Genomic DNA, 13,014 nt, shown 5'->3' on the forward strand with positions numbered 1-13,014 from the left:
CTAAACATATAAAGAACTCTTTAAAACTAAGGGACAAAAGACCTAAAACCTATGCTCTATAGTTCATTAATAATATTGTACCAATTTTAAAATGGGAAGACATGAAAATAAAATATAAAATCGCCTTCAAACAAAATACAAATTAAAATAGTACTGAGATACCATTTCTCATCTATGAGATTGTCAAAAATTAAAATGTATGATAATACATTCTGTTGGTGAGGCTGCAGTGTAACAGGTATTCTCATATGGAGAGAGTGCAAATTAGTACAACCCTTCTGAAGGGAAAGTGGGCAATATCTAATACAACTACATACACACTTACCTTTTGACCCAGCAATCCCATTACTACATATGGTATACAAACCTCCAACAATATGAAAATACATAAGCACAGTTATTTACTATGGCACTGTTTGCAATAGCAAAATATTGAAAACAACCTAGATATGCATATATAAGGGGGTGGTTGAATAAATTAAGGTAAATCCACATAGTGAAGTACTATGAATTATAACACAGAATGAGGAAGACCTCAACGAACTGACTGGGGAGAGTTCCACGATATATTAAGTGAAAAAAAGCAAAGTGGAAATGACTACATATAGTATGCTACCCTTCAGTGAAAGAAAAAATAATACATGAGAAAGTATACATGTATCTGATCATTTGTGCAAAAGAGAAAGATACACCAGAAACTGAAGAGATTTGTTACCAAATATATGAAGAAAATTACAATGACACATATTATAAATCAAATTACTCAAAACCCGTAATAAAGGGAAAAATCTGAAAAGCTATGAGAGAAAAGACCAGTTATGTACAAAATAACGAAGCTCAAGATGAAAGACTTCTCATCAGAAAACATGCTAGAAAGACAGTGAACACCATCTTTCAGGTACTGAAAAGAAAAAACTGTCAACCTAGAATTTCTACACATAGCAAAAATCTTTCAAAAACAAAGGTGAAATAAAGATTTTTTTCAGGCATACAAAAGCTGGAAGAATTAACCATCAGAAGATTCAAACCACAAAAAATATTAAACAATATCCTTCAGGGAGAAAGAAATCATACCAAGTAGAAATCTAGACCTATACAAAGGAATGAAGAGCACCAGAAAGAGTAACTACACATGGGCAAATAGGTAAGGCTTTTAAATTATCTAAATCTTTAAAATAATAATTAAAAAGATAATTTAAAAAGACAATTGACTATTTAAACAAAAACAATAGCAATATATTGGGGAGTTTACAACATGATGTAAAAGTAAAATGCATCGACAACAAAGATCAATGCCAGTTCCCAAGATCAGGAGTAGGGCTTGTTCTGGGCCAAAGTGGAGCACAGGAGAGCTGAGGACTGACAGTCAAGCCCAAGGTAGGCTCAAGTGCAAGCTCAGGATCGCTCTTCTGATCCTTCCTGTTGACTAGTTTTTGGGATAGTCCTGTGGCTTAGTCCTTGATTTAGATACCTCAGTTTACTCAGAGTGGATCTTAGCCCGAACCTATTAACTTCACTTCTGTTTGCCTAGAAAGGAAGCTTGGTATTACCTAGAGGTTCAACTGACAAAGGAGTGCTGCTCACATGTGGAGAACTATTCCTACGCTTATTAACTAGTGCCCAATACAATTCCTGGCTGACAGACACCACCACACTGAAAAATAGAGAAGCTGCCACACAAAAAAACAAATTTTTATGTAGGGGTTAAAAACTTCTTTAACAAAGCTTAAGGAAATGACAACCAAAATAAATTAGGTAGTGTATTCCGAAAAAAAAAAATTCTTTTTAAATAAAGATTAAAAACAATAAATAAATCAACCAATTTCTTCTTTCCCTTGGGCCCTTCCCATACATACCTCACCCGCCTGAGATTCAGAAAGTTCCAGCAGGAAAGGAATTTCTGTGTCAAAATTAGCGAAGAAGCTAGTCCACTGATGTTCAAAAGCCACCAAATCCTAGGAAGAAAATGAAAAAAAATAATGCATCTGGTCATTTAAAGGAGGTACTTTAGAAAACCAGAACCAGGAAACTGTATCTGATCTCACAACACCAGGCCATTTAAATATGTTGTTTTAAGAGGTGGTAACATGCTACTACATGGATGAACCCACATGGACGAACCTATTTTCTACAGAAAGGAGCTTAGTGGTTTGCAAGAGGCTGGCAGTGGGAATGAAGACTGATGCTAGTGAGCACAATGGAACTTTGTGGGTTCATAAAATGTTCTAAAATTCAACTGTGATGGATGCTAAATTCTGTACATTTACTAGAAAATCATTGAATTGTACACTTAAAATGGGTGTATTTTATGGCATATAAATTATACTCTAATAAAGCTTTTTGACAAAGAACAGTAATGCCCTCCAGTGCCTTCCTTACTTTAGCAACCCTTGTTGGAGAAAGGGAGTTACGTATGAGGCTACCTAAAGGATGGCATGACATCTACTGCCTACAGGGTCACAACAGTGAAGTTTTGTTCAAGGACAAATGAGTTGACTTTCATTAGAAGTTCAGTAGGGCCAGGGGTGGCCCAGAGCCCTCTCCTCCCTCACGCCCTCCTTCTAGTGGCCATGGTTAAATGAGGAACTCTGCACCTTTCTGAGTTGACTCTCTTCTATGTGCAGCCTGTCTCCTTCCCCTATCCCAGCTGTTTTTCAGCCTCCTCTCAGAACTCACAGGTGTTCCTAACAACCACACATTGCTTTGTGCTCCTGGCTTTTCATTTTCGGTTAATCAAGAAACACCAGCTATGACTTGATTAAGATATTCAGGGGCTGGCCCAGTGGCTCAGGTGGTTGGAGCTCCGTGCTCCTAACTCCGAAGGCTGCCGGTTCGATTCCCACATGGGCCAGCAGGCTCTCAACCAGAAGGTTGCCGGTTCAACTCCTTGAGTCCCACAAGGGATGGTGGGCTCAACCCCCTGCAACTAAGATTGAACACAGCACCTTGAGCTGAGCTGCCTCCCGGATGGCTCAGTTGGTTGGAGCACATGCTCTCAATCACAAAGTTGCCAGTTCGACTCCCACAAGGAATGGTGGGCTGTGCCCCCTGCAACTAGCAACGGCAACTGGACCTGGAGCTGAGCTGCGCCCTCCACAACTAAGACTGAAAGGACAACAACTTGAAGCTGGACGGCACCCTCCACAACTAAGATTGAAAAGACAACAACTTGACTTGGAAAAAAGTCCTGGAAGTACACACTGTTTCCCAATAAAGTCCTGTTCCTCTTCTCCAGTAAAATCTTAAAAAAAAAAAAAAGATACTCAAGTAACATCTTTGCCTTATTTTGAAGTTGCTGATGGCTTGTACTCTTCACTACCCACCTCACACTGTGTAAGTGTATGTATATTGGGCACCCAGCCTAGTAACTTGCTCACAGCAGGCATCCTGTTTGCTGCACTAACACTGCCTGGCCAGATCTATGCTCTCCGCCATTCTTCTCTTCTAGGTGAGGATACACAACTCCTCAGACCCGTGGACTCGGTATTAGCCACACACTGACTCTACTTCTGGCCCTAGGCTTAAAGCACAATGTCCTCTGCTGGGAATACTCAGTAAACATTCTTAAGTGGCTTCGCTACTTGCTGCCCTGATGATCTGTATTTTATTGATGTACAGTGTGTGTATATATATGAATACACATATGTATATTACATATAAATTATACACATATATCTAAAACTTTCAGTAATCACATAGGTGACAGTGCTGATATTGTTTTCTGAATGTTTTATATATAACATGGGATAAAAAAATCATTTATCCCTGATTTTTGCCTGCGTGTGTGTGTGTAGACACACACACGCAGGAAAAGCTAAACTATGTGTTCATGAAAGCACATTTGGATGATAAAACTGCAAAAACCAGTAAGGAGGTGATTACCATAGAATTCATGACAGTGTTTATTCTTGGAGGAGGAGGAAGGTGGTGATGGATTTCGCAGAAAGCTCTCTCAGGTTGCTTCTGGGGTGACTAGCAAGGTTCTGTTGCTTTGCTTCATAGTAATTATTAGGTTATACCTTAGTTTTAGGTTGTTTTCTGAGTCTGTGTTATTTTATTATAAAGTCTTTAAAACAAAAACAAGCAACTCATTATGGTAAACTCACATAATACAGAGTAAAAATCATTTTGGGGAACTACTATCTCATCCTATTTTTACAGATGTATTTTACATATACAAATACATACTTGTAACCAGTAGTCTACAACTGCCTGGGTCAGACGGCCTTGCCATACCACCTCTGTGACTCGGCCCGGTAAACAAGACCTTCTGGTTTAAGATCCTGACCCAATGCAAATTAGTGGCCCTGATTCTACGTCCAGGACAGTCTTCCCACGTTGGCACTGGGTTACTCCCACATGTCCTCTTGGACTCTGGAGAGAAGTACACTCCCCACTCTTCCAACTAACACTCTAACCACAGACCTTCAATGTCTGTCCAACTCTTCTGGTCCCAGATCCACACCCCACTCCCAGCTGGCTGCTACAACATAGCACTGAAAATATGTTTAGATTCAGGAAGACCTGTGCTGGAACTTTTGCTTTGCTTCTTACTGGCTGTGTTAACCATGGGCAAGGAAATTAACCTCTCTGAGCCTCAAATGCCTTATGTGTGTAATGGGATGACTACTATCTATCTTACAGAGATATCATTAAGAATTAAATGAAATAACCTGTATACAGTCCTTATGACCAGGACTTGCACACCAGATGTCTACAATACTTCTCAATTTCTCTGCTTCTACTGTCAGCCAGCCTGACTTGACTGAAAACATCTGGGCCTTCCCCTTGATTTCCTGATATTTGCTCTCTCTCTCAGATACCCATAATGCACAACTGGCCTCATGGAAGCCACATCTAAGGCTGTCCACCCCAGTGTGGGTCGGTGCCTCTCCTGCTTGGTTCTGTCCCATCTCTTAGGCTATACTAGAATGCTTCACTTTGTGAGGCTTAGAAAAAAATATATATAGTTACTCATATAGAACACATTTTATTTTGTTTTGCAATTGTATTTAGAAACAAACTCAGAAGGTATGTCTCCATTTAAATGGTGTACATGGTGAGAGCCATCTTGGTTTGGGTCTGTAACACGAAACAGAGTTACACAGTTGAGTAGTAGCCATTCACTGGCTATCTTCTAGGCAAAAAACACTGTGTGCTTTGCGAGATACGCAGAAGAAGACAGGCACTTTGCTCCAATAAAACTTCCCTGAGGGAGGTGGATATGTCAGTATGAATTATAGAATAAGGTACAATGAACTGTTAAATACTGCTTTCAGCTCCATGCTATGACTAAAGTGGAAAATGCAATGAATTTTCATACTAAAAATACTAGCATTATATATGAAATATTCATATATATTTAATATAATAGAAATGTTTTATATGTTATGTATTATTTTATATATTTATATATTTATATATATTTAAATATATATATTTAAATCTTCCTAACATCCTTGTGTACTTCTCTAGGCCCACTTTATAGATGAGGAGACTGAGGCACTGGACAGTAAAGTGACCTGCCTGAGGATGCAACACTAACAAGCCACAAAAGTAGAACTATATCTAGGTAAGAGATACCCAGAGCCTGTGTGCTTTCCACCAGACACACTATTCTTCAACTTCTCCACAGCACAAACAGTGCATTTGTGGAAATGGATACTGTGTATGTACGTGGAACTGGTCAGTTAGATCTGATGATAAAGAAGGGAAAGTCTATCTGCTCAGACTCTTCCAGGCCAAATCCAGGAGACAAGCCCAGATAGATATCAAGGTCAGATAAACAGCAAAGGTCTGAAAACTCCAAGAAACATGCCAGTGTGCCTTGGCCTTTGGCCAGTGAGGAAGAATGCTGAACTTCAGAAAGAACTCTTGGCCCTAGGCAGGCATTGGCAGTGGCTGCTCACAGGTGGCTCAAAGGGGGAAAAGAAACTCAATTTCAATATTTAAAAGTGTTTTTAAAAACTGCATAATGTAATAAAAATGAGAAAATGAAAATAAGTAAAATAATTAAAATGACCAGTAAGACTACCACTTGAAGTTTCTAAGACACAGAAACACAAATTGTTTCACAAAGATGGAAATATACTCTGCTTTTTTACTTTTCTCACCAAACATACTCTGAACATCTTTCTAAGTCAAATCTCAGAGGAGTCTGCATTTTTCCTCTGTGGTATCTGACCAAGAAGCATGGAGCTGTAGGTTCTCCGCCATCATAGAGCTGCCAGCAGTGTTTGGCCAACGGGAATTAAAGCCTACATGCCAATTCTAGCTGCAAGATTACAAGTCTTGGCAAAGGGAAAAATACACATGAACAGAAAAAGTATTTGACTGATGGAGAGAAAATGGGGTTTTAGAGAAGGTTGGAGGCTATGAAGCAGCAGAGCAAGACAAGGGAGAAGGAAAAAAAAAGGAAAAAAGGGAAAAAAAGTAGATTTTAGGAACTAATATGGATACGGATTGGCTCCCTTTATAATGATTTTCTATAGAGACACAAGTAATGACTGGAATTGCATTTTAATTTCTTTTGATTGTTGGATTTGGATTTTGTTAACATTTCTAGACTCACCACAAGAGATCGCTGCACAAATTTAGAGTCATTTTTATACATATTTATTTTATCCTACTTGGGGTTTGCTGAGCTTCTTGGATCTGTGGATTGAGCATTTCATCAATTTGGAAAGTTCCTGGACATTATCAACTCAAATTTCCTTCCCCTTTTCCCACTATTCTCCTTCTGAGACTCCAATTATACTATGTTAGACTATCTGATAATATTCGACAGATACTAGATGCTCTGTTCCACTCCCCTTGCTCTTTTTCTCTTTGTCCTTCAGTATAGAAACTTTCTATTGACTTATCTTCATTGGTGTCTAGCTTGCCAACCTGATCAATTCTTCATTTCTGATACAGTATTTTCTATTTGTAGGTTTTCTTTTCTTTTTTTTCTTTTTTAATTTGTAGCTTTTCCATTTGGTTCTTTTCATCGCTTTCAGATCTCTGATGAAACTTCTTATCCCTTCATGCATGTTGTCCCCCTTTCTTCCATATTCTTTAGCAGTTTTAGTAGTTATTTAAATTCCCCATTGCTTAATTCCAACATCTGGGTCTACTTTGACTGTTTCCTTTCTTAACCACAGATCAAATTTTCTTGCTTCTCCATGTTTCATAAATTTTTTAAACCATATGCTACACATTTGTATAAACAAACTGAAGTAAATAATATTTACCTTCAGGAAAGGGTACACCCTTTCTTTGTTAGGCCACTAGAGTAGGGATCTAAGTTAATCTGATATGTAATTGATTTAGGTCTGGGTCTTACTGCATTTGTAGTTTGATTTAATTCATCACTAAATTAAAATATTTTGATGGGGTGTGAACTTCAATCAAGAATTTGCTCATAGCACTGGTAAGATTCTGGAAATCTCTTTGCTTTACAGCTGCGCCACAAGCTTTCTGAATCATGGACCATCTCTCCCTGCTTTACAAGCTGGCTACCAGTTTTTGGAGTTGCTAAGAAGTTCTCTTTGCTCTCCAGTCCCATTGGCTCTGTCTATGTAGGACACCCCCCTCTGTCTGGCTGTCTTACCTCCAGCCTTACAAGGGCAGCTGCTTATACTTTATGTAAAAGACCACCAAAGGGTTGCTCTCAGCTGTGCACCAATCCAGATGATAGCTGCGTGTCAAGTGCCTTAGGGGGGATGTTCTCAACTTTCCTGCCTGGCCTTTGGTGTACAACCGTGTGCATCTGTGAAGACCTATGGGATGGAGTCGATGGGTAGGTGCTGACTCACCCACAGAGCCATTGAAAGCTCTTTAAAAGGTCAGCTGATTTCTGCTTATCCCTGTCTATGATGGATTCCTCTTCCTTCTGCTGCTCCAACAGAAATGAGAACAGCATCCTATGAAGAGCCCTATGTTTTCAGGAACTGAGTTCTTTTAGTTTTCTTTGCATCTTCAGCTTACTAATGGTTTTATTTTTAAACCATCATTTTGTTGCTTATTCAGATTGTTTTAGTTGTTAGGGTAACAGCTATGATTTCTTTCCACTTTCTATATCCCTAACTAGGAATGGAAAATCATGGCCATTTTTATATCTTATTTTGTGAACAGCCAATTCCTGTTGTCCCCCAGTTCTCACTGCTGTATTTTTCTTATTGATTTGTAAGAACTCTCCATAGTGTAGTGTGCTCAACCACATTTTGGTACAAGAAATACCATCTTACTTTATTCTTTCTAAGTTAAATTAAATATAGCTCTGAGTCTTTACTCTTCCAGATAGATGAGGAGGCCACTATCAGGCACTAAAAGGGCTTCCTTCCACTTCTTCCTATCATCTACGAATACCAAGCTCACTGGAAGTCAGATAACCAGGATAGTACCCGGTCTACAGCCCATGGTGATCACCACTGTTGCTTTTTCAGTTACATGTCACTGTTGCTCCAGATGCAATTAAAGGTGATCTCCTGAGTGGTCCCTCTTCACGGACTCCAGAGAAGCTTGTAATGTCCTCAAAACTGCAATGCTATGTTAGCCTCCATGTATGACCTACAGCGTCCTCACATTCAGGGCACTGCATGCAAGTGGAACATGGGACTCGGACACCTGCACAAACTCCTAAACTACTTAGTTCTCTTCTTTAACTGTGGTTAAATTTTCCTTATCGTTCTTATTACACTCTTAATGCTATAAATTCTTGCATTTTCACTTTTTCCATAATTTAGGAGAACCATGGGTTGACGATGATGATGATGATGATGATGATGATGTCTTTTCAAAGAACAGTAAGTTCAGATTTTTCTTTTAGATTTCTATTTTATGAGAAATGTTTAAACAGAACGGATGTTCACTTCTATCAAATGCCTTTTTGGCATCTATGGAGTCATTACAAATGGTTCCAAGAAGAAAAATTAGTACAGTGATTACATTAATACATTTCCTGATATTAAAGTAAATACTGAACCCTTAATAAACCCACCTTCACCACAGAATATTCTTTTAACATGGTTCTGAGTTGTTTGCTATTATTTTACTTAAAATACAAGCATTATATTTGAGACTAGTGTGTAACTTTGATTTTTATGAGTTATCTTTGTTGGTCTTGAGATCATGGCTAACCCCAATAAAAGGCTACGAGCTGTTCTTTTCCTATGCCTATCTACCCATCACCACTAAGAGACACTACTGAGCTGTTTAACCCAAGTACCTATTCCTTAGTTTTGTTTGGTGCTCCTCATTGCAAATTGCTTTGCCCATCCTGAATTTTTCCTTCAAAGTTCAGATGAAATATTAATGCGTGACCCTCTAATCCAGGAGTTAACAAATTATGGTCTGTAGGCAGGTCACTTATTTTTGTAGCTTCTTTGGAACACAAACACACCCATCTGTTTAAGCAATGTCTGCGGCTGCTCTCAGGCCACAATGGCATTGTTGAGTAATTGGGCACACAAACCCTAAAACATTACTATGTAGTTTTTTGGAGAAAAAGTTTGCCGACCCCTGCTCTAATCCTTGATTCCTTTACGCCATACCCTATCTTTTTAATCTTTTCATGCCAGAGAAAGAGTGCAAAAAGACACCCTCTGTATTTTTTTTTCTAAAGTCAGCCCAACAGAAAGAATGTCTTTAGGTGAAAACCTAAACCCTGGACCAGGCAGGTGACCTTGGTCTGACCTCAGGTGAGGTTTCCTCAAAGTGGAAGAGGTAATATCACTTTTCCAGGTCCCCTTCCACTCCCAAGGAGTTCAAGACAACAATCAGAGAAGAAACTGCAATTTCTTTGACTAAAGCAAACTAAAGTACATCTTGCATTTCTTCAAGTTAAATACCATTAGTGGATAATTGGGCTGGCTGTAATATTTATATACATTAAATACAGTTTGGCTCCTTACTTCTGAAAGCAAACTCTCCAGAGACATAGGATCCATCTTGCTGTAGACATTCCATAGATTCAAACTCACATCCTGCAACTGAAACACAAGGGCGAAAAATTGAAATAATTGAGAGTCAATATCAGTAGGATAATCTAAATTATTTTCTGACATTCAGAAATGCCTATCTTAGTGAAAACTCAGTGATTAGAATAATAAATCAAATTTTTATCAATTATATTAGAACCTATACAAATTAATAAATACTGTCCCATTCAAGGAAGCTATCTTTTCAGAAACTTTGGTACACTTTTTGCATATCTGCAATGATGGGCATTTATATTTATATACATATATGCAAACATATATACATATATATTATACTTTTTGCATTTAAAATAATTTTGAATTAAAACAATACATGCCATGGTTTTAAAAAAATCAAATTGTACTGGAGCCGGCCCGGTGGCTCAGGAAGTTAGAGCTCCATACTCCTAACTCCGAAAGTTGCCGGTTCGATTCCCACATGGGCCAGTGGGCTCTCAACCACAAGGTTGTCAGTTCAATTCCTTGAATCCCGCAAGGGATGGTGGGCCCCACCCCGTGCAACTAAGATTGAACACGGCACCTTGAGGTGAGCTGCTGCCAAGCTCCCGGATGGCTCAGTTGGTTGGAGCGCGTCCTCTCAACCACAAGGTTGCTGGTTCGACTCCCACAAGGGATGGTGGACTGTGCCCCCTGCAACTAGCAACGGCAATTGGACCTGGAGCTGAGCTGCGCCCTCCACAACTAACACTGAAAGGACAACAACTTGAAGCTGAATGGCACCCTTCACAACTAAGATTGAGAGGACAACAACTTGACTTGGAAAAAACTCCTGGAAGTACACACTGTTCCCCCAATAAAGTCCTGTTCCCCTTCCCCAATAAAATCTTTCAAAAAAAATCAAATAGTACTAAAGGCTTGTTATTAAAAAATTTTAATCTCCTCCTCCAACCTTTCACAAACCTCCGCCAGTCTCACTCCTCAGGCTGCCACTTAGAAGTCTTTTAACATTTTCTTCTGGTAGTTACCTTCATATTTCATTATAATACACGTCTGTCATTTTTTTTTTTTTTTTTTAAGGAGGGTGCAGCTCACAGTGGCCCATGCAGGGATAGAACCAGCAACCTTGGTGCTACCAGCACCACACTCTAACCAACTGAGCTAACTGGCCACCCAACTATTTCTTGATTTATCAATTTAGAAATTAAATATTGACTTATAGCAATACGCCCATCCCCACACAGACACAGCCTAGCATTATCTAATATCATAATGACTTTTTTAGTTATACCAGTAATTACTGTTTATAATATTAAGACCATATATATATTATTTATTGCAGGCCAAGTACATACTATACTATTTGCTTTCTTAAACAAATTTTGTTTTTCCTAGAGCTACCCACAGCTTCACTTTTTTTACCTGTGTAAATAAAAAAATTCAAAAAATCAATTCTGAATTTTTTTCTAATTTTCCCACCCAATTTACTAGTATGCTTACACTAGGGTTTCTTGACAGCAATTCTATTGTCATTTTGGGCCAGATATTTCTTTGTTGTGAGGGGCTGCCGGGGCACTGTGGGGGGCTTAGCAGCAGCACCACCCCCACCCCCGCACAGGCAAACCAAAAGTATTTCCAAACATTGTGAAATGTCTTGGGGGGGTGGAGTGGGGAGGGGTAGCAAAGTCATCCCAATTGAGAACCCTGGCTTAAACATATCAGACAATCTGTCAATTTTTTTTTCTTCTTGCTTCATATCATGTTATGTAAACTTGCTGCCCAACTACCACTTTCACTTTGAGACTTTTCTTTGCTATCATCCTGGAGCTCATAGATGATGGATTTGGTTCCATCATCTCCTTATCTCCTCACTTATCTCATCTTTCTTAACTCCCTTGTTTGCTGGAGCACATCCTTCAATAGCTTTCTAAGAAAGATTAATGGGAGGCAAATTTTGAGTATTAAAATGTCCTTATATTGTCCTCACAGCTGATTTATCACTGATGCTCTTTCCATTCTTTGGGATTCTTTATTCTCTCTGTGCTTCTTCTTGGATGGTTTCTATTGCTATGGCTTCAAATTCACTAATCTTTTCTTATGCAGTGTCTAATCTTCTGTTAATCCCATCCGACATATTTTTTTATTTTAGACACTGCAATTTTCATCTTGAGAAGTTCAGTTTCGGTCTTTATATTTTCTAACACGTTCAATCTTTCCTTTAGCTTCTTGAACATATGGGATACAATCAAAATAACTGTTTAATGTCCTTGTCTGCTACTTCTAATATTTCTGTCAATTTTAGGTCAATTTGATTATATTATCAGTCTTATTTTCCTGCTTCTTTGTAACCCAGATAATCTTTGGATGCCAGACATTGTGAGTTTTACTTTGTTGGGTGCTAGGTATTTTTGTATTCCTATGAGTATTTTTATGCTTTGTTCTGGTATGCAGTTAAGTAACATGCAAACAATTTGATCCTTTTTAGGTCTTGCTATTATGATTTGTTTACAGGGTCTAGAGCAGTGCTCAGTTTAGGGCTGATTATTGCCCACTACCGAGACAAACCCTCCTGACGACTCTACCCAATACTCTGTGAATTATGTATTTTACCAATCTAACTGGTGTGGCCAGGCACTCACAGCTTTCAGCATGCATCAGGCACTGTGCTTGAATACTTACAGATGTTTTTTTGCCCCTCCACCTTCAGTAGTTACCTCATGCATGAATGCATTGATCAATACTCTGTTGAACACTTGAAATGAATCAGGGACAGGGGATCTTGGTAGATCTTGGGAGTTTTGTCTCTGGGCAACTCTTTCTTCTTTATTACTCCAGCTTCCTTGGTCTCACCAGACTCTCAGCTGCCTCCCCTCAATTCTGAAAGTGCACTGGGCTCTACCTGGGTACACCCTCTCTGTGTCATAGCCTGGAAAATTTCTGAAAGCAGTGATTCATGTCTATCTTTCAGGGAATCACTATTCCTCATTACCTGACATCTAGTGTCTTGAAACCATTGCTTCACATATTTTGTTTTGTGTATGTTTGTCTGTTATTTGTTTTGTTTGGAGGAGAGGAATCTGGTTCCTGTTGTCTTATT

The 13,014-nt window shown here is 38.9% G+C and overlaps 1 protein-coding gene across 5 annotated transcripts in view; it reads right to left on the minus strand.

Moving 5' to 3' along the window:
• The window catches only part of DNAAF9 (dynein axonemal assembly factor 9), a 116,835-nt gene that overhangs the window by 77,461 nt on the left and 26,360 nt on the right, over nucleotides 1–13,014 (minus strand). For all 5 annotated transcript variants that reach the window (XM_074318062.1, XM_074318061.1, XM_074318060.1 and 2 more), the window contains 2 exons: nucleotides 9,894–9,971; nucleotides 1,857–1,955 (listed from right to left, as the gene is read on the minus strand). In XM_074318062.1, the coding sequence (XP_074174163.1) occupies nucleotides 1,857–1,955; nucleotides 9,894–9,971 (177 nt within the window). The remainder of the gene's footprint in view (nucleotides 1–1,856; nucleotides 1,956–9,893; nucleotides 9,972–13,014) is intronic.

The sequence above is a fragment of the Rhinolophus sinicus genome, linkage group LG13, assembly GCF_036562045.2.
Source record: "Rhinolophus sinicus isolate RSC01 linkage group LG13, ASM3656204v1, whole genome shotgun sequence".
In the NCBI taxonomy this organism is placed as follows: Eukaryota; Metazoa; Chordata; class Mammalia; order Chiroptera; family Rhinolophidae; genus Rhinolophus; species Rhinolophus sinicus.